Genomic DNA, 19,691 nt, shown 5'->3' on the forward strand with positions numbered 1-19,691 from the left:
CAGGAAAGTCACATAAAAAATCAGTAACACAAAAGGCACAGGCACAGTCTCCACACACAGATACTAATGGAAATGGGCTTGGGAAAGAGCAGCACCATGGCCCTTACAGATGAAGAAAACTCAACAGAACAAGGCTGTTACAATGCCGATGAAAACTGTAATCAAAAACCACGAATTAGAACAGAACATGACGTAAGTTCTAGCAGGAAGAGACACCTCAAAACAGACATAAAAAACCCTGAAAGAATAGATAAATCAAAGTACTCAGAGAAGAGGTGAACAACAGCAGGTGATAACCAGATTAAGAGGAGGCAGCAGGTAGGAACCTGCAGAACCCAAGCTGGGGGAGGGGAAGGGGTTGGACAAAAAAGAACAAGGATATGAAGACAGAGTGAGGAGATGATGCACAGGGGAAAAAACGACAACACAGAAAACACTCACAGACACAGAGATCAGAAATGAGAAAAGCAAAAACATGGGGAAAAGGAGAACACGATGAGACAGAATAACTAGAAGACAAAGGACATACAACAGGTGTGCAACAAAGGCCTACGCAAAACCAACTAAACGACAGCACAGCAAACATGTACCAGTAAAATACAAAAAAGAAATTTTAAGAAATAAGGTAAATCTGCAGATTAAAAAAAAAAACAACAGTGTACAGCAAGGAAAGGATGACAGAATCTGACATTCTGGACAAGTTACAGCTCTCACCATAAACAGATGGTCAGGAGAAAAAGAATGTTCTATCAGGCTGAACTAACCCTACAAATTCAAAAGCTACAGACACACAGTTCTGAACATGCCAAAACAAAACGCATTACTTCACATGGCCATTCTTAAAGATGCAATTAATTATAAGACAACCAAAAGTTCAAATAGCTATGCAGCCCTTTGGAAAAAAGATAAAATACACTCTTTACATCAAAAATACAGAAAAATGAAGTACATAAAAAGTTCACAGAAAAAGATACAAATAAATGGTCCTTAAGGCAGGAAAAGATTGTCAGACTCAGTATAAGTGAAACGGAAATTAAAATTACATTGAGCTATATGTTTTTTTTTTTTAAGGAAATCTACCCATTGGCAAAAACAAAACAAAACAAAACAAAACAAAACAAAACAACAACAACAAAAACTAAGGTTATCACACAGTTTCGGCTGAGGGGAAATAAGCCCTTGGACACACTGCCCTCAGGAGTGCCAACAAGCACAGACTCTGGAAGGGACCAAAATGGAGTCAATCCTATTAAAACACCCGACTACACAATCAGACACATGTACAAAATTATTTACTGTGACCACCATTTATAACAGGAAGGGATTAGATTAGAATTTGCCTATCCATCAGTAGAAGATGATTCAATACCATGTAATCATAAAAAGCAATGAGAAAACCTGTGTACTGATATAAAAAGATCTCTACAATATATCATTAAATCGAAGAAAGCAATCTGTCCAAGTTTATTTACTGCGTTTCCTCTTGTATCTAGCAAGAACAAAGAATAACAAATATGCTCACATTACCTTGCGTTTACATAAACGATGAAAGTGTACTTAATACATTTAATTAGATAAAAAGAGAGAAAAGTGGTAGAGATGAGACTGGAGAGGAAGCAGACAGCATTCACGGGTCCTCACTTCCAAGATGTCCAAGAAAAGAAGGAATAATACTGGACGTGCCACAAAGAACCCTTCCACTGCCCCAGCCTCGCCTGTGGCACAACCCGGGATAAGGCTATTAAGTTGCTTATTCATTCAGGACATTCATTTGCCGCGTCAGGGACACAGCCAAAATGAGTGTCTTCCGCGGCTGGGTGCGAGCCTACAGGGCTGAGCGAGCCATGCTCTTCACAGCAGGGCAGCCGGGCACCGCTCTCGGGAGGTACCACAGGACCCAACACCCCCGTCCCCGATGTGGGCCCGCAGGTGCTGCCCCTCAACCTCCAGTAAGAGCGGTGGAAGGAGACAAGTTCCTAAGGACTGAAGAAAAAGTGTTCTCTGGAAAAAAACAAACTTGGAGATTATACTTTGTGTGTATGTATGTTTACTTTAAAAAATTTTTTTTTAAAAATTTAAATCCAATTAACATATAGTGTATTGTTAGTTGCAGAGGTCGGGTTCAGTGATGCATCAGTCTTGTATCACCCAACGCTCACTACATCACGTGCCCTCAATGCCCCTCACCCAGTGACCCCACCCCTCTCCCCCGCCCCTCCCCAGCAACCCTCAGTTTGTTTCCTATGATTAAGAGTCTCCTATGGTTTGCGGAGATTATACTTTAAGAGCAAAACAAAACACATGAGGTATTAATCTATTGTAAAGAAAAACTACTCTTACTATGTTTGTGTTTCCACCGATTGTTTTCCACTGTTTCTGTAAACAGAAACAAGATCATTCCTGTTCTTGAACTTTTTATTATAAAAAGCTCTCCATAAAGTTAAACAGATGTAATTTTCTACTATAATTCAACCAGCATCCTATAGTTGCACATAATTTCTAATTTTCCAGCTTTAAATAAATACTGCTACAATAAACATACCCAGGCACAAATAGCTTTTCTCGTTTTGGATTATAATAACAAAATTATTTGGCCAAATTGAAATTTTTGAAGGTGTTTGACATAAGCTTCCTTAATGCTTTTCAGAAAAACTTCAATAATAATCACAGCTAACATTTTATGTATCCCAATATTGTTTATTAGGGACCAACTCATTTAATGCCTATAAGCACCCTGCAGCTATAGTTTCCCTATCTTACAGACAAGCAAATTCAGGTTCAGAGAGATTAGGTAATTTGCAAAAGTCCCATAACTGGAAGTAAAACTGCAATTCAAACCATTTATTTATTTATTGACAGAGATCACAAGTAGGCAGAGAGGCAGGCAGAGAGAGGAAGGGAAGCAGGTTTCCTGCTGAGCAGAGAGTCCAACGTGGGGCTCGAGCCCAGGACCCTCAGATCATGACCTGAGCTGAAGGCAGAGACTTTAACCCACTGAGCCACCCAGGAGCCCCCAGAGCTTCCATTCTTACCACTAACCTAAAAATAGCCATTTCTCTGAAATCTCACTGACATGAGACTGACACTTTATTTTTCATCTTGACATATATGAAAATGGCTTCTAATGGTTCTGATTTGCATTTCTTTTAATTGCTTGTGAAGTTGAACATTTTTCCTATATGAATCTTATAGGTATAAAAATGGCATTTATGTTAAAATATCATTCTCTAATGAATTTTCCTACAGTTCAGAAGAAAAAATGTTAATTATTTTTCTTAAAGATTTATTTATTAAAAAAAGAGATTTATTTATTTTAGAGAGAGAATGTGTGTGGTGGGGGGAAGGGTGGAGGGAGAGGGAGAACGAATCCTAAGTGGACTCCCCACTGAGCGCAGAGCCCCTGTGGGGCTCTGTGGGGCTCAATCCCATAACCCATGAGGTCAAGTTGGACACTTAACCGACTGGGCCACCCAGGTGCCCCCATTAGTTTATTAGGAATAACACACATATGAAAAACGAGCTTGGTTATAACTATATGCCATAGCAATACTCAAACCAAACTTAAGATTTATGTATAAACAGGGGCGCCTGGGTGGCTCAGTGGGTTAAAGCCTCTGCCTTCGGCTCAGGTCATGATCCCAGGGTCCTGGGATTGAGCCCCACATCGGGTTCTCTGCTCCGCAGGGAGCCTGCTTCCTCCTCTCTCTCTGCCTGCCTCTCTGCCTAGTTGTGATTTCTCTCTGTCAAATAAATATTAAAAAAAAAAAGATTTATGTATAAACATTTATTTTTTATGTCTTATTATATATGAATAATAAAGCAGAAAAGTGACCAACCACTTACCTCATTATTTCCTCTCGATCACCATGACTAGCATGTTCGGCTTGTATCTTTTGTCTTAATCTATTAATTTCTTTGTCCAGAATTGATGCAGATTTTTTTACTTCTATCCGTTCTGGGCAGATTTGTCTTGCTTGTGACATTTTCTCCTAAGGTTATAGACGTTTAATATCTTTAAAGCTTTTCTTTGACATAGTAATAAACTGTAATACTTGTGCCAACAAAAGCAAAGTAAAATTCTGAACTCAGGATCAGACTTTTATATGTATTTTAATTGCTTTTACTATCAATGTTATTTAAGCCTTATACTGAGAAGAGAATTTAGACTATGCATCTTCAAGAGGAAATTGCATTACTATGCACAACTTTAGTAATTTGTAAGATCTCCATATCTTCCTAGTGAAACCAATTTCAAGCGGCAGTTATGAAAAGTGTGGCAGACAGCTTTCTGTGTTTTAGAATGGCCTCTGAACACCAAATAGTACTGAAAACATAAACAAAAAGACCCTCATATTCATAAAATATTAAAAAACTCAAAGCACCTTTACATATAGTACTTATTTTACACTCACAATATTCCACATAGTAAGTCATAAACAAGTCAGACAAGAGATCAGAGTTTAAAGGCTTTTCCTAAGAAAAGTTGGAATCTCTTCCATTTAGACCAAGGTTGCCTTCAACTTCTCCTCTAAAAACAGGGCTGCTGCTGACAGCTGTTAAAAAAGGTGTGTAGTAAGCAGGAGCTGAATTTCAGCCCAGTCCACACCCATGCTGCTCAGAGGAAGGGGTGCCTTTTTCTGACATAAAGTTGCTGTCCACTTGCCAAGCTGGGCATGTAAGGAGCTAAGTAGCTGAGAGCAAGTGTCACTTTCCAAATCACTCAGAGGCATGAGATTAAACTTGCTGTCTGACCCAGAGCCTTCTCCATGGTGGGTGGTCTCACTGATTCAAACAGCCATCACTATACGGAACAGATATTCAGTGTCTATATTTGGAAAGACGACGTTAAGGAAAACACTTTAACAGCCCTGACTGAGGTGGTAAACAAAACACAAAAGAAAAATGCTGGATAACCTCCAGTTCTTTTTCTTTCATATCAAGTTCTCGTTTCTTTTTATTTAAAGTATCCAAGTGTTCCTTCTGTTTTTCCTCGTAATGCCGCTTCCCTCGTTTTTGGTTATCCACTTCAGAATCAGCAAGGTTTAATTCATCCTGTTTAAAGAAAGCCAAAATAATCTTTAAAGAAAAGATTGTTTTTAAAAAAAATTACCAGCATAGGTACAAAACTAACTGATAACAAAGTGGACAGGGTTGTTGATGTTGCTTCCAGAGGCCAAGCGTTAGCACTCATATCCAGGCATATGAGTAAAAGTGAAGGGTTTCCACAAACTAAGAAGTCACATTATTATATTCAAATCCTAACATGAAGTCTCCACATATTATGGTGCTTTCAACTATATTTTGGAAAATAAGATAGTTTTGTGGAAAGTCAAAAGTTTTAAGCCTGAAAAGACTTAAGACAATCCAAGTGCTGGATATTTACAGAGGTGATCTGGCTTTTTAAAAAGATGAGTCACCGTGGAAGAGAAAAGGATGCAAAGATACTTTTCACTGACCTATTTATCAATCTGGAAACAAAACCTCACAATTTCAGCATTTTTAAGATGCCATTAAAAATAAATAATAGTGGACTATGATAAGGTAAAGATGCGTATTATAATGCACAACAACCACTGGAAAAAGAAAAGAGTTATGACTTAAAAACGAGCAGAAGAGATTAAAAAAAGGAACACTAAAAATTACCAGGCTAACCCCAAAAGAAAAAAACAGGAAACCGGAATAAGAACAATTAAAACACAAATAGCAGCTAACCTTTTTTTTTTTTAAGATTAAATGCTTTCTTAAAAAAAAATTTTTTTTTTTTAAATTTATTCAACAGAGATCTCAAGTAGGCAGAGAGGCAGGCAGAGAGAGAGGAGGAAGCAGGCTCCCCACTGAGCAGAGAGCCCGATGCAGAGCTAGATTCCAGGACCCTGGGATCATGACCTGAGCCGAAGGCAGAGGCTTTAACCCACTGAGCCACCCAGGTGCCCCAAAATGCTTTCTTTTTAAGACCAAGTACAAGGCAAGAATCTTGTCCCATTCTACTCAACACTGTATTGCAGGCCCGCGCTAATTCAATGAAAATGTAAAAAGGAAATAAAAAGCAAAGATATCGGAAAGGAAGAGTAAAACCACATTTAAAAAAATAGATGACTGGAGCACCTGAGTGGCTCAGTCAGTTGAGCGTCCAGCTCTTGGTTTCAGCTCAGGGTTGTGTAATTGAGCCCTGGTGCTGGGCTCTGTGCTGAGTGTGGAGCCTGATTGGGATTCTCTTTCCCACTCTTTCTGTCCTAACCACCCCCCAATACATAAATACATAAAATCTGAAAAAAAAAAAAAAAAAAAAAAAAAAAGAGAGATGATTGTATTAAGAAATTTCAAAGGAAAAGCTTTTAAATTAGTAAGTTTAGAAAACTCACTGGATACAAAACCAAAACAAAAATCAGTAATATTTCTACATGTTAGGAATAAATTAAAAATTACTTAAAATCTATAAAATTCACTATAGTATCAAAAACATCAAACATATACCCAGAATACATAAAGAACTCTTAAAACTCAAAAAGAAAAACACATAACACAAGTGAAAAAAGGGCAAAAGCTTTGATCAGACATTTTTCCAAAGAAGATACACACATGAGCAATATGAACATAATTTATTCAACAGTATTAGACATAAGGAAAATGCAAATCAAAACCACAAAGAACATTTCATTCTTTGGGGTGCCTGGGTGACTCATTAAGCATCTGCCTTTGGTTCAGGTTACAACCCCAGGGTCCTGGGGTGGAGCCCCATATCCTACTCACCCAGGAGTCTGCTTCTCTCTCTCCCCACCCCCACTTGTGTTCTCTCTTGCTATCTCTCTCTCAAATAAAATCTTAAAAAAAAAAAAAATCACATCTAACAATATGGTTAAAATAGAAAAGGCATACAATAACAAGGATGTGAAGGAACTGCTACACTCAAACATCACTGGTGGGAACATAAAGTGGTGCACTTTTTTTTTTTTTAAAGATTTTATTTATTTATTTGACAGACAGAGATCACAAGTAGGCAGAGAGGCAGGCAGAGAGAGAGAGAGAGGAGAAAGCACGCTCCGCAGAGCAGAGAGCCCGATGTGGGGCCCAATCCCAGGACTCTGGGATCATGACCTGAGCCGAAGGCAGAGGCTTTAACCCAGGCGCCCCTAAAGTGGTGCACTTTTGAAAATAATTTTAAAGTTTCTCAAAACAGCATAAACGTGTGGCCCAACAAGTCTACTTCTAGGTATTTATCCAAAAGAAAGAAAGCCATGTACATGAATATTCATAGCAGTAGGACCTGAAGTACCATCAACTGATGAATACATAATAAAATGTGATACACAATATTGTGTATTATTATACACAATAATAAAGTGTGATACACAATAATAAAATGGCATATTACTAGGGCATACAATGTTACAAACTGCTGATACATGCTAAAACGGGATGAAGGTTGAAAACATTATACCAAGTGAAAGAGTTCAGTCACAAAAGACCACATATTGTATGATTTCACTGACACTGAATTTCTAGAATAGGTAAGTCTATAGACACAGAAGTAGCGGTTGATTGTGTATTCTGTACACAAAATACAGGTCCCAAATATATTTTGTTAGATGTACATAGAAACACGTCTTTTGAGGAACTGTGAGAGGTGTTTAGTTTTAATTCCAGCATCCACACGTTCATATGCCAGTGTATCAAAGTGCAATTGGCTTTTGTTATGTTTATCTCGTATCCTGTGACTTTGCTGAACTTATTTTTTAGTTCTAGGAGTTTTCTCGTAGACTCCTTGAGGTTTTTTTCCAAGTAGACAATCATGGCATATCAAATAGTTTTATTTCTTCCTTTACAATCTGTATATTATTTCCTTTTCTTGTCATATTGCACTTGCTAGAATTCCAATACTAACTACACTGAGTAAATATAGCGAGACAAACATCTTTACCTTCTTCATGCTAACTAGGTTGTTTCTGTTTTTTAATGTGTCAGAAGAAAATCTTTATTTCTGTTTTTCCAAGGACTTTTAAAAAAAATCACGAATGGGTGAATGTTATCAAATATTTTTTCCTCACTGTCGTATGATTTCTCTTCTTCAGCCTATTAATACAGTGGAAACAGTCTTGCATCTACAGAATAAGTAAACCCCATGTGGTCACTGTGAATAATATATAATAAGGATATGTATTTTATATATAGATAGATACAGACATAGATATAGATTTTAAGATTTTATTTATCTACTTGACAGAGAGAGAGAGAGAGAGAGAGAGATCACAAGCAGGCAGAGAGGCAGGCAAGGAAAGGGTGAAGCAGGCTCCCTGCCAAACAGAGAGCTTGATATGGGGCCCAGTCCCAGGACCCGAGATCATGACCTGAGCCAAAGGCCGACGCTTAACCGACTGAGCCACCCAGGTGTCCCTATATATTGTTTTTCTAATGAATTGTTCAGTGCTGTAAATTTCCCAAATCACCTTCATTTTCATTTGGCTCAATATTTTAAAATTTCTCTCAATACTTCCTCATGGACCCTGGGTTATTTAGAAGGATGGTAAGTTTCACGTATTTGGAAATTATCTTTCTATTAAAAGATTTTTAATTGATGACCTTTCAATTAAAGATTTCTAGTATGAATGCATTATGGTTAGAAAACACACTGTTTAATTTCAGTTCTTTTAAATTTTTTTTTTTTTTTAATGGTCCAGGAGATAATCTATCTTGGTGTACATGCCACAGGCACTGGAAAATGAGATGTATTTTGCTGGTGTTGGTAATCTTCTCTAAGTACTTCTCTAAGTACTAGATCCTGTAGGTTGGTGGCGCTGTTCAATTTTCTAAATCCTTACTGATTTCCTGTCCTATCAATTATTGAGGGAGTTTTGTCATATTTTGCAGGTTATATGTTTGGTGCAGCTGTGCTGTTTTGGTGCACACATTTACCATTGGTATCTATTCTTGGTGGATTAACCCTTTTGTCATTATATAATTATATAATGTCCTTCTCTGCCTCTGGTAATTTTATTTTGAAGTGTACCTTACAGATTTTAATGCAGTTACCCTTGCTTTCATTTGATTATCATTTGCAAGATAAATAAACTTCCATTTGTTTATTTTCACCCTGTCCATAGGTTACATTTTTTTGCTATCTACCTTGTAGATAGCATATATACTGGTCATGTTTTTAACCTAATCTGCTTATATCTGTCGCTTTTTAAAGATTCTATTTATTTATTTATTCAAGAGCTAGAGAGAGAAAGAGTAAGATCTGCTGGTCGGGGGAGGGGCAGAGGGAGATGGAGAGACATCTCCCATGCACAAGCATGGGAGACTGATGGAGGGCTTGACCTCATGACCCTGAGATCATGACCTGAGCCAAAACCAAGAGTCAGATGTTTAAGCAACTGAGCCACCTAGGTGCCCTGTGCCTATATCTGTCTTTCAGATATAATTATTCACATAATTAGGGCTTAAGTCTGTCATTTGTTTTGTCTTTTTATCTTTTTTCCTGCTTCATGTGGGTTAAACATTTTTTTAGAATTCCACTTTGATTTGTCGATATATAGTACTTTTGAGTGTATCTCTCTGAATAGCTTTCTGAATAGCTTTTTTAGTGGTTGCTCAGGTATTATGTATATATTTTATATATTTAACAACATAGTCTACTGGTCATAATTTTTACCAGCTTGATTATAAATACACAAATCTTACCTCCCATTCTAGCCCTTTATGCTTCCTTATTTTTTAGTAAAACTGTCTTAAAAGATTTCCTCTACATATTTTAGAACCATCTCAGACATTATTAAAATTTTATTTGGTTTTAAACATAATTTTAAAAACTTGAGAAGGAAAGTCTGCTGCATTTACATATATGTTTAACTTGTTTTTCTTCCTTCCCGATGTTCCAAAATTCCTTTGATTTTTTTTCTATTTAGAGAACTTTTAGCCATTCTGTTAGAAAAAGTCTGTTGGCAACAAGTTCTCCAAGTTTTCTTTCATCTGAAAATATTTCAATTTTTCCCTTACTGCTAAAAGATATTTATGTTGCAATTAGATTATGGGTTGGCTGGTCTTCTCTCTCAGCACTGGAAAAATGTGCAATTTCCATGTGGTCTCCATAGTTTCTGATGAGAAACTGGCTATCACTCAAATATTGTGTTTGTTTCCCACAGAGGTAAGGTTTCTCCCTTAGTGCTTTTAAGACTTTAGCTTTCAGAAGTTTGACTATGATGTATCTTATTGTGGATTATCTTGGGTTTATCCTGTTTGGCATTCACTCACTTTCTTAATCTGTAAATTCAGACTCTTCGCCAAATTTGGAAAGGATGCAGCTATTATTTCTTGGAGTACGTTTTTAGCCCTGTCCTCTTTCTCCTCTTTTGAGGACTCCAATGATACAAATGTCGGATCTTTGGTTATATAGTCTCACAAGTCCTTAAAGTGTTATTCATTTTTTTCACACTTTTTTCTCTTCTTTTTCTTTCTTTTGCTTGGTTCAGTCTATTTCCTCTCTGTTGTTCAGATTTATAAGGGACAATAAAGAAAAATTATGAACTACATGTTCAATACATGTGATAAATGTCAATGAAACAACACACCCCTAAGAAGAAAACTTAAATAGTTCAGTATCAACTAAAGAAAATGAATTTGTAGAGAAACTATAGGCCACAAAAAAAATTACAGGCCAAGATAGCTTTGCTGGTATATTCCATATGTAAAAAAGAAGTAATTCCAAATCTGCAAAAACTTTCAGAAAAGGGAAGGGGAAACACTTCCAGACTTATTTTATAAGGCCAATACAGCCATAATTAAAAAAAAAAAAATCAAACACATCACAAGAGAATCAAAGACTAATGAATAAACATAGGTCAAAAATCTTTAAGAGGATGTAGTATACACACACACACACACACACACACACACACACACACAATGGAATGTTAGCCATAGAAAAGAAAGAAATCCTGATGTTTGCAACAACATGGATGGAACTAGAGAGAATTATCCTAAGTGAAATAAGCCAGAGAAAGACAAATACTATATAATTTCACTCATATGTGGAATTTAAGAAACAAAACAAAGGGGAAAAAGAGGGGAAACCAAGAAACAGACTCTAAACTACAGAGATCTGACAGTCACCAGAAAGGAGGGGGTGGGGAGATGGGTGAAGCTGGTGATGGGGATTAAGAGGTGCACTTGTGATGTGCACAGGATGTATGAAGTGTTGAATCACTATGTTGTACATCTGAAATTAATCTTGCACTCTACGTTAACTAACTGGAATTCAAATAAAAAAAAAGTCTTCACTAAAATTTTGATGGATTTAAGAACCACCAAAAGAAGGTTTAGACTGGAAGACAGTTTGTTCATTTACTATGATATACAAAGACTTGTACACTAACGGTCAAGGCAGCTTTATTTATAATGCCCCCAATATAAATATTCAATTTATAATAGCTCCCAAACTGGAAACCCGTATGTCCCTCAATAGGTAAATGAATAAACAAACTGTGACATAGCAAATATAATGGAATACTATTCGGCAACAAACAGGAATGAATGACTGATTTAAGTAAAAATACAGATGAATATCAAAATCAAAAAGAATAATTTTTATTCTATTCACTTTCAAAATATAGTGTAGATGTATGTGCTAGACAATGTGTTATATCCTGAAGAAGGTCAAACCAAAAAACAGCAAGAGTATGTAATGTGTGAATCCATTATACATAATTCTAGAAAGTATGTAGACTATAGTTAATAGCAAGGAGATTGGTAATTAGGGACACGGAGTGGGGTGAGGAGAGAGAGATTACAAGGGACATGGGGAAACTTTTGAGTGTAAAGAACACATTCCATTCTCTGTGGTTTCACAGTTTATACATGTCAATACCTATCAAACTGTATACTTTCATGTGTAGTCACTACACATTAATTGTATCTCAAAACTGTTTTAATTCAAAAGTGTCCTGATTTGGGGTGCCTGAGTGGCTCAGTTGGTTAAGCGTATGCCTTTGGCTCAGGTCATGATCCCAGGGGCCTGGGCTCAAGCCCCACATCAGCCTCTCTCTCTCTTGCTCCCCCTCTCTGTCAAATAAATATTTAAAAAATCATTAAAAAAAAAAAGTCTCCTGATTTAAGGACCACCAAATTAAATTTTACTCAGTGTGTTGGTTTGTTTTTTGGACCTAACACTAGCCATACACACTGTGATGATCATTGTCAGCCTCAAGAGCTACCGTCAGAAACAGAGAAAGAAATAAACACCAACCAAAACAGTCAAAACAGACTCAAGAAAGACAGAATATTTGGAAGTAACCCAAAAGGAAAAGAACTTGTGAGGTATCTAAAAACTGAAAATATTTACCTCATATAACAGGATATAGGCTATCTTCTATTTTAAGACTACAATTTATTGCACCTTGTTCATACTGCTAAAAATAACTATCTGCCAATCAGAGAAAGACAATTATTATATGATCCCACTGATATGAGGAATCTGAGAAACAAGACAGAGGATCATGGGGGAAGGGAGGGAAAAACGAAATAAGATGAATCCAGAGAGGGAGACAAGCCACAAGAGACTCTTAATCTCAGGAAACAAACTGAGGGTTGCTGGAGAGGACGGGGGTGCGAGGGATGGGGAGGCTGGGTGATGGACATTGGGGAGGGTATGTGCTATGGTGGGTGCTGTGAATTGTGTAAGACTGGTAAATCACAAATCTGTAGCCCCAAAACAAATAATACAGTATATGTTAATAAAAAACAAACAAAACCCAAAAAACTATTCCCCATGGTAGATACCTGATTATAAAAGGGTTCTATGAAAACGAAAAACATTGTTACATTGATGGAGAAAAGCTGTTCCTTTACTTCAAACAGAATTTTTAAAAAAGTGGGTGCAACTGATGTAGTAGGAGACATAACAGTTAGAAAATCGAGTAACTTATAAAACAGGATGGTTGAATCATTTGTGGTAGGAACTTTCACACTAAATACACCCACATTTATTTCAGGGAGCCAAAGAGTAAAGTGTTTCAGGCCACATTTGTGCTGGTAAATCTTCCCTCCCAGCAACCGTGGAAATGTACAGACTTCACTTGTGAAACAGGATGAAAAGAACCTGATCTGGTCGCTACCCCTTCCTCCACATTTACCATGACTGTTTGATCTGTCCTTGCGCATTTCATAAATGTAAGTCAAATTTAAAACCAAAAGTGAAGCAAGAGTGTATTTTATTTCATTTCACCTTATCGATGGAATGAAGGACTACCGATATGAACAGCCAGTTAACAACACCCATCCTGGGTTAGGTGAGGATTACGAGGGATTAGGTCTAAAATTAAAGTCTGATGTAGTAGCCCTAAACCAGAAGCATTTCTAACCTTTAAGAATTTACAGCCTTGGGGCGCCTGGGTGGCTCAGTGGGTTAAAGCCACTGCCTTTGGCTCAGGTCATGATCCTAGGGTCCCGGGATTGAGCCCCGCATCGGGCTCTCTGCTCAGCAGGGAAGCCTGCTTCCCCCTCTCTCTCTTCCTGCCTCTCTGCCTACTTGTGATCTCTGTCTGTCAAGTAAATAAATAAAATCTTTAAAAAAAAAAAAAAAAGAAGTTATAGCCTTTAAAAAATAGGCTGGGATGGTAGAAAGAACATAATCATTAAAAAATGTTACTTTCTTAGATGCCTAAGAAAACCAGTTTTACTCAGCGACATTAGATAAATTGCTACAGTGCTATTACTGGCACTTGTTTCATATAAATCTTTATCAATTATGAGGTTTTAAAAAACTATAAAACATTACCTTGGAATTTTTAAAAGCACATGATCACACATCATCCAAACAAGTTATCAGAAACTGAGAGGTCTTCCTATTCTAATAATGTAGCCCATCTCTTCTAGTAGGCTCAATGTGGGTCACGTTCCCCGTCCAACAAATTCAACTTGCAACTAAAACTACAGCATTAAGTTTGCAGTATAAATCTAAACGAACTGTTCAAAGTGAGGAAAATATTCCCCATACCAAAATTTCAATGACTATATATCTAAACGGAGCCCTTTAGCCCTCACCACCCCTGACACAACATGAACAGTTGTCCTAAAAGCAAACAGATCACATCTAAAAGCTGCTAATGTATCATGACGGCAGTGTCTCAGGAATTAAATTATTTTGTTAGCCTGTTGGTCCTGCTGTTATTGATGGGCTAGTGTGACATGACACCGGGGAGGAAAGCCTCTGGGCTGCTGGCTGACTGCAACCAAGTTCACTGAAGGACTCACCTCCTGGCTTTCAGTTATTTGCAGCCAAGGCAAAGAGATAAGATCAAGAACCCTCACTGCCCTCTGCCCATATTTTCTGCTCTTAAACTTTTTCAAACTCCCAATTCCAGGAGTTGCGTTAGCCTAGAGGTCCCTAAAAGAACAGAACAGAGCTCTTCATCATTTCTTGCTTTGAATTTTAAATTGTCTGGGATGAGTAATTTAGGTGCTGATCTTTCCTTTCCTATGTTGTTTTAACATATCTCATCATTTTGATTTTAAGTCACCCTGTTCTGTCCCTTACCCATTTAAAATGTTTTTTAATCCTACCTTTGTTGTGAATTCACTGCTCTAATTCCTGAGTGCTGAAATCTACTTTATCTATTCCTGATGATTTTTAATATTTATCTTACTCTGTCTTTGCTTTCTTTTAAAAACTAGTCTTGTCTTTTTTATTTTAGACTTTTTGCCTTTTCCTTATTTCCTGTAGCAAATGCTTTCATAATTATTTTTCTCAATATTACCTTCAATACATTCTCCTTCCTCACAATTTTAATACTGAAACATTCTATTTTGGGGGGTGCCTGGGGGCTCAGTCGGTTAAGCATCTGCCTTTGGCTCAGGTCATGATCATAGGGGTCCTGGGATCGAGTCCCTTGTTGGGCTCTCTGCTCAGCAGAGAGTCTGTTTCTCCCTCTCCCTCTACCTGATGCTCCCCCTGCTTCTGTGTTCTCTGTCAAATACATAAATAAAATCTTAAAAAGCAAAAACCAAAAAACTTTATGATTAAGTTTTTTAATCTTCTTAATCAGCTAACTTATCAGTCTGTTTTCCCATTTTTTATTCTTATCACAAATAAAAAGGAGTTAAGTTGCTCTGGGTTATACATCAGGCAGGACCCCAGGCCCTGGACAGCGGTTCCAGAGAGACCACGCCAACCATTTCTCTAGGCAGCACATCTGACACCTTCCTTTAATATTCTCCCAACGCTGTACATCAGGCTTTCTGAAATTTTCCTTTAATATTCTCCTTTAATATTCTCCCAACGCTGTACGTCAGGCTTTCTGAGATTTTCAGTGGACCCAAGTATAGGCAAAGTTATATGCATAATTCTTTAGAGCTATTAAAATATCTAAAACCATTTTGATTCAAAGGGAGTTTAAAGGGGGTATATGTTGAAATCATATCATCAACATACCCCTCTCAGACTCTTAAGATGCACTATTCATGCTTCTCAGAGTCTTGTAAAAAAAATGTAAAGTTCTGAGAATAATTGAATAATAAAAATGATAATGACAATAAGCTATTGATAATTAAGCTAATAACACAGGGAAATGTACACATTTAATTGTTAAATAATTTTATTTCCTAAACTTGTTTTCAAAAAGCATGTGTTTAAAAAAAAAAAAAAGACCAGTTTAATTGTGGCTGGAACATTAACACAGACATATCAATAAATAAGAATTCAGTGGCATTTTATTTCAAGTTGGCTTTTATATCTAATCTGTAACTCTATTTTTCTTTTTTGTATTTAAATTTATTTCTTTTTTTCAGCGTAACAGTATTCATTGTTTTTGCACAACACCCAGTGCTCCATGCAATACGTGCCCTCCTTAATACCCACCACCTGTTCCTCCAACCTCCCACCCCTGACCCTTCAAAACCCTCAGGTTGTTTTTCAGAGTCCATAGTCTCTTATGGTTCACCTCCCCTTCCAATTTTTTTTTTTTTTATAAACATGCTTAGTGAAATAAGTCAATTGGAGAAAGACAACTATCATATGATCTCCCTGATATGAGGACATGGAGATGCAACATGGGGGGTTAGGGGGATAGGAGAAGAATAAATGAAACAAGATGGGATTGGGAGGGAGACAAACCATAAATGACTCTTAATCTCACAAAACAAACTGGGGGTTGCTGGGGGGAGGTGGGGTTGGGAGAGGGGGAAGGGGTTATGGACACTGGGGAGGGTATGTGCTATCGTGAGTGCTGTGAAGTGTGTAAACCTGGCGATTCACAGACCTGTACCCCTGGGGATAAAAATACATTTTATGTTTGTAACTCTATTTTTCTATAACTAATCCCTGAATAACTGAGGGACAATGGAATAGGTGAGCACAGAAAGAGAACAGATGGACAAGATATCTGTGCTTCTGGTTCTAAAAAAAGAAGAAGAAAATCACAAAAGAGGGAACCAAATTGTAATCTTCTGGGGGAAACAATTTTGGCAATTTATGATCCTAAAGAGTTGAACAGAAATGTTTAATTCTAACTGACCTACTGACGAAAATTTGGTTTATATCCCATTTTATGTGGTTATATTCACATTTGACCATGAATTCTATTAGGGAATTATCTAGCAAGTACAGCACGGATACACAGGTGAAACATAAAATACGCATATAACAGAATAACAATAACATATACCTTAAGTGGTTCTGCTTGGTCTGAGAGCTGATTAATTTTCTGTTTAATTGCATCATACTTGTTTTCTGCTTCTATTTTCAGACTTTTAAGATGTTCCATATTTTTTTTTTGTTGTTCCATATTTTTCTCAACCATTTTCATTTTGATTTTATTTTCTTGTGCTTCATCTTCCTGGTTACATTTACAGAGCATATGGAGTTAATTAAAATACTTAAATTATGAAATAGAAAAACAGTATGAAATTCTGAGAGAGGAGACACTACAGGCTCCAGGCAATGTGATGAAAGACAAATACAAAGAACACTAGTATATTTTCATACCCTTAGTTGTTAATCAGGAAGTACAAGAAAATGACTCAATAAAAAGATGGACATTTGGGAGACAAGTTAAACTATACTCTGCTGAGGTCATCAACAAAGAGAAGAACTTTTATTTTACCTAGTTACACTGTCTTTCAAAATGCAGTGTACTGAACTAGCCCCAGCAAAAGTTAGATGCCGAGGAAACAAAAATGACCAAGACATAGCCCATACCTTTAAGAAATCTAAGGAATTAAAGCAAAAAAATAAACAGCGGAGAACAAAATTACTGATAACAAATGAAGACAAATTCTCATTCCCAGAAAGCTCCCACACACTTTATGTCTTGTTCTCTGTGATATCCCTCAGCACTTAATACGGTGCCTGGTGCAGAGTAGATACTTAAGAAATAATTATTCCTTTTAACCAGACCCAATCTACCTAATGCACTGCTTACTGTAACTCAGAGAAGCTAAGCTGAATGTCACATATAGTTCTTTGGAGGGGGGAAAAAAAGAGTAACAAATGTGTGATAAATTAAAATGAAAACCAGTTTCCAGCAGAAAAAAAAAAAACCAACAATGCAGAGCCCAGCTAAAACTGACTAAAAGATATCCATTAATACTAATACTGATTAACTGTGAAATATACTATGCTAGGCAGTTTGGTTTAAAAGGCCACTGTTCAGAAACATACCGTTTAAGCTTCGATAGTTTTATTACATGTAGACAAAATCAATTATTATGCATGCCAAGTTACATATACAAAACACCAAGGAACTTAAATGCCAGAAGCCAAGTAGTTTCTACCTTATTCGTAAATGAAGACAGCAATCATAAAAACTAGCTCCAATTAAAAGGATTAAAAAAAGGCTGAGAGGAGGTGTTATTAACATAAATGACCGTTTTGTCCTTTAACACTACCTTTAAACTGAGGAAAAGAATCTTACCAACGTTGCAATATCTACAGACTGGTGTTCTTCTATATTCTCAAGCTCCCGAATTTCAGAAATGCTTTCTGTTATTTTTACCTAAAAGAAAAGTATTTCAACTTTAGTAACATAAAATAAATTAAAGGGGTGCCTGGCTGACTCAGTCAATAGAGCATGTGACTCTTGATCTCAGGGTTGTGAGTTTGAGCCTGGTGCTGGGTGTAGAGATTATAGTTAAAAAAATAAAATCTTCATAAGTAATTAATTAAAAACAAACAAAACCAAACCCCAGAAAGGATATATTAATCCACAAAGGTCTTATTTGCTTTTGTTACAGAAGGGGTTCTGTAGCTAATGAAAGAAACACATTCGTATTAAATGAACAAAAGGAAGTTGTGTATAAAGTCTGCTGCTATCACCCTTATGACTAATCCACTCCCAGGGAAAAAAAAGATGGGAGAATTCCATCTTAGCATTTAAAATGATGACAGTGTTGGATTCATCGAGAAAATCTTTTTCTGAAACACCTAGATTGAGGGTACGGCAGGATTACTCCAATGCAGTGCTTCACAAAGTACGACCCAGCACGCTCTGGGGCTTCTGAGACTCTTTCAAGGGGTCATGAGGTCAAAACTATTTTCATAAAAACATTAAGACACTATGCACCCTTTTTATCATTTACAAAAATACAAAATGTCCATTTTCTCACTAATTTTTGGTTTTAGAAAAATATCCGTATAAATGTTATTTTTGTTAACACAAGTTTTTGCTAAGTACACCAATAAATATTCTTAAAGTTTGTTTTATTTTCTTTTTAAAGATTTATTTGAGAGAGGGAGAGGGAGAGCAGGAGCATGAGTAAAGGGAAGGGCAGAGGGAGCAGATTTCCCACTGAGCTGGAACCCAGTAGAGTGGGGCTTGATCCCAGGACCCTGACATCATAACCTGAGCCGAAGGCAGCTGCTTAACTAACTGAGCCACTCAGGCATCCCTTAATTTTTAATAATTAGGTAAAATCCACACACATGAAAGCTATTTTAAGACTGTAAAGGGGCTTGAGGCCAAAAAGTCTGACAACTGCTCTTCTAAAACTAAATGAATGGCAGGAACTTGAAAATAAATGCGAAGTGGTATGTTGAGAAAAACAAAAGGACTTTTTTTTTTTTACCTTTAACTCTCTATAATGTATTTGGCGCCTTCTAAGAAATTCTTCATTGCGCTTAATATCCTTTTCAAGGGCAGACAAATGTTGCTGAAGATTTAATATCTGGGCCTTTTTATTTTCAACTTCATTCTCCAAGTCACTGGGCAGAGAGGAGAGGATAAAAAAACACCTTAAATCTATTTCTGAAATTACAAATACTTTAGATCTTTATAAAGAAGAGCTTATTTGTGATAGCTTATTTGCAACTCTGTTCAGTTAAATCAGTTCTATATTCCTACCGAGTTATTAACAACATGAAAATATAGAGATTTCAGGAGAATCTAAACGAAGTCATAGTTGACTCATTTCATTAAGAAATATTTATGATTTGTGTGTGGCAGGCATCATGCGCAGTGACAGGTAGAGGTGGAAACAGAAGGATTCAAACAAAAAGAAAAAAAAAAACCTAGGGAAAAAAAAAAAAACCTAGGAAATAAACTGTAACGTTAAAATGTCAACATGACACTTTATATCCTCAGAACTACAGGAACCTAGGAGGGAGCCTGGGAGAAGTGACAACTAAACTGTGTTCTTAAAGGTTCCCTCAGCTGGACCAACTAAGAGACACAGAAAGACAGACACTGGAGCACAGAGAAGTGAAACAG

At 36.8% G+C, this 19,691-nt stretch overlaps 1 protein-coding gene across 1 annotated transcript in view; it reads right to left on the minus strand.

Moving 5' to 3' along the window:
* The window catches only part of SMC6 (structural maintenance of chromosomes 6), a 78,649-nt gene that overhangs the window by 13,404 nt on the left and 45,554 nt on the right, over window positions 1-19,691 (minus strand). The window contains exons 18-22 of the mRNA XM_045979639.1: window positions 19,051-19,186; window positions 17,901-17,981; window positions 16,653-16,823; window positions 4,915-5,052; window positions 3,844-3,989 (exon numbers count right to left, since the gene is read on the minus strand). Of these exons, the coding sequence (XP_045835595.1) occupies window positions 3,844-3,989; window positions 4,915-5,052; window positions 16,653-16,823; window positions 17,901-17,981; window positions 19,051-19,186 (672 nt within the window). The remainder of the gene's footprint in view (window positions 1-3,843; window positions 3,990-4,914; window positions 5,053-16,652; window positions 16,824-17,900; window positions 17,982-19,050; window positions 19,187-19,691) is intronic.

This window comes from Meles meles, chromosome 15 (genome assembly GCF_922984935.1).
Source record: "Meles meles chromosome 15, mMelMel3.1 paternal haplotype, whole genome shotgun sequence".
Lineage (NCBI taxonomy): Eukaryota > Metazoa > Chordata > Mammalia > Carnivora > Mustelidae > Meles > Meles meles.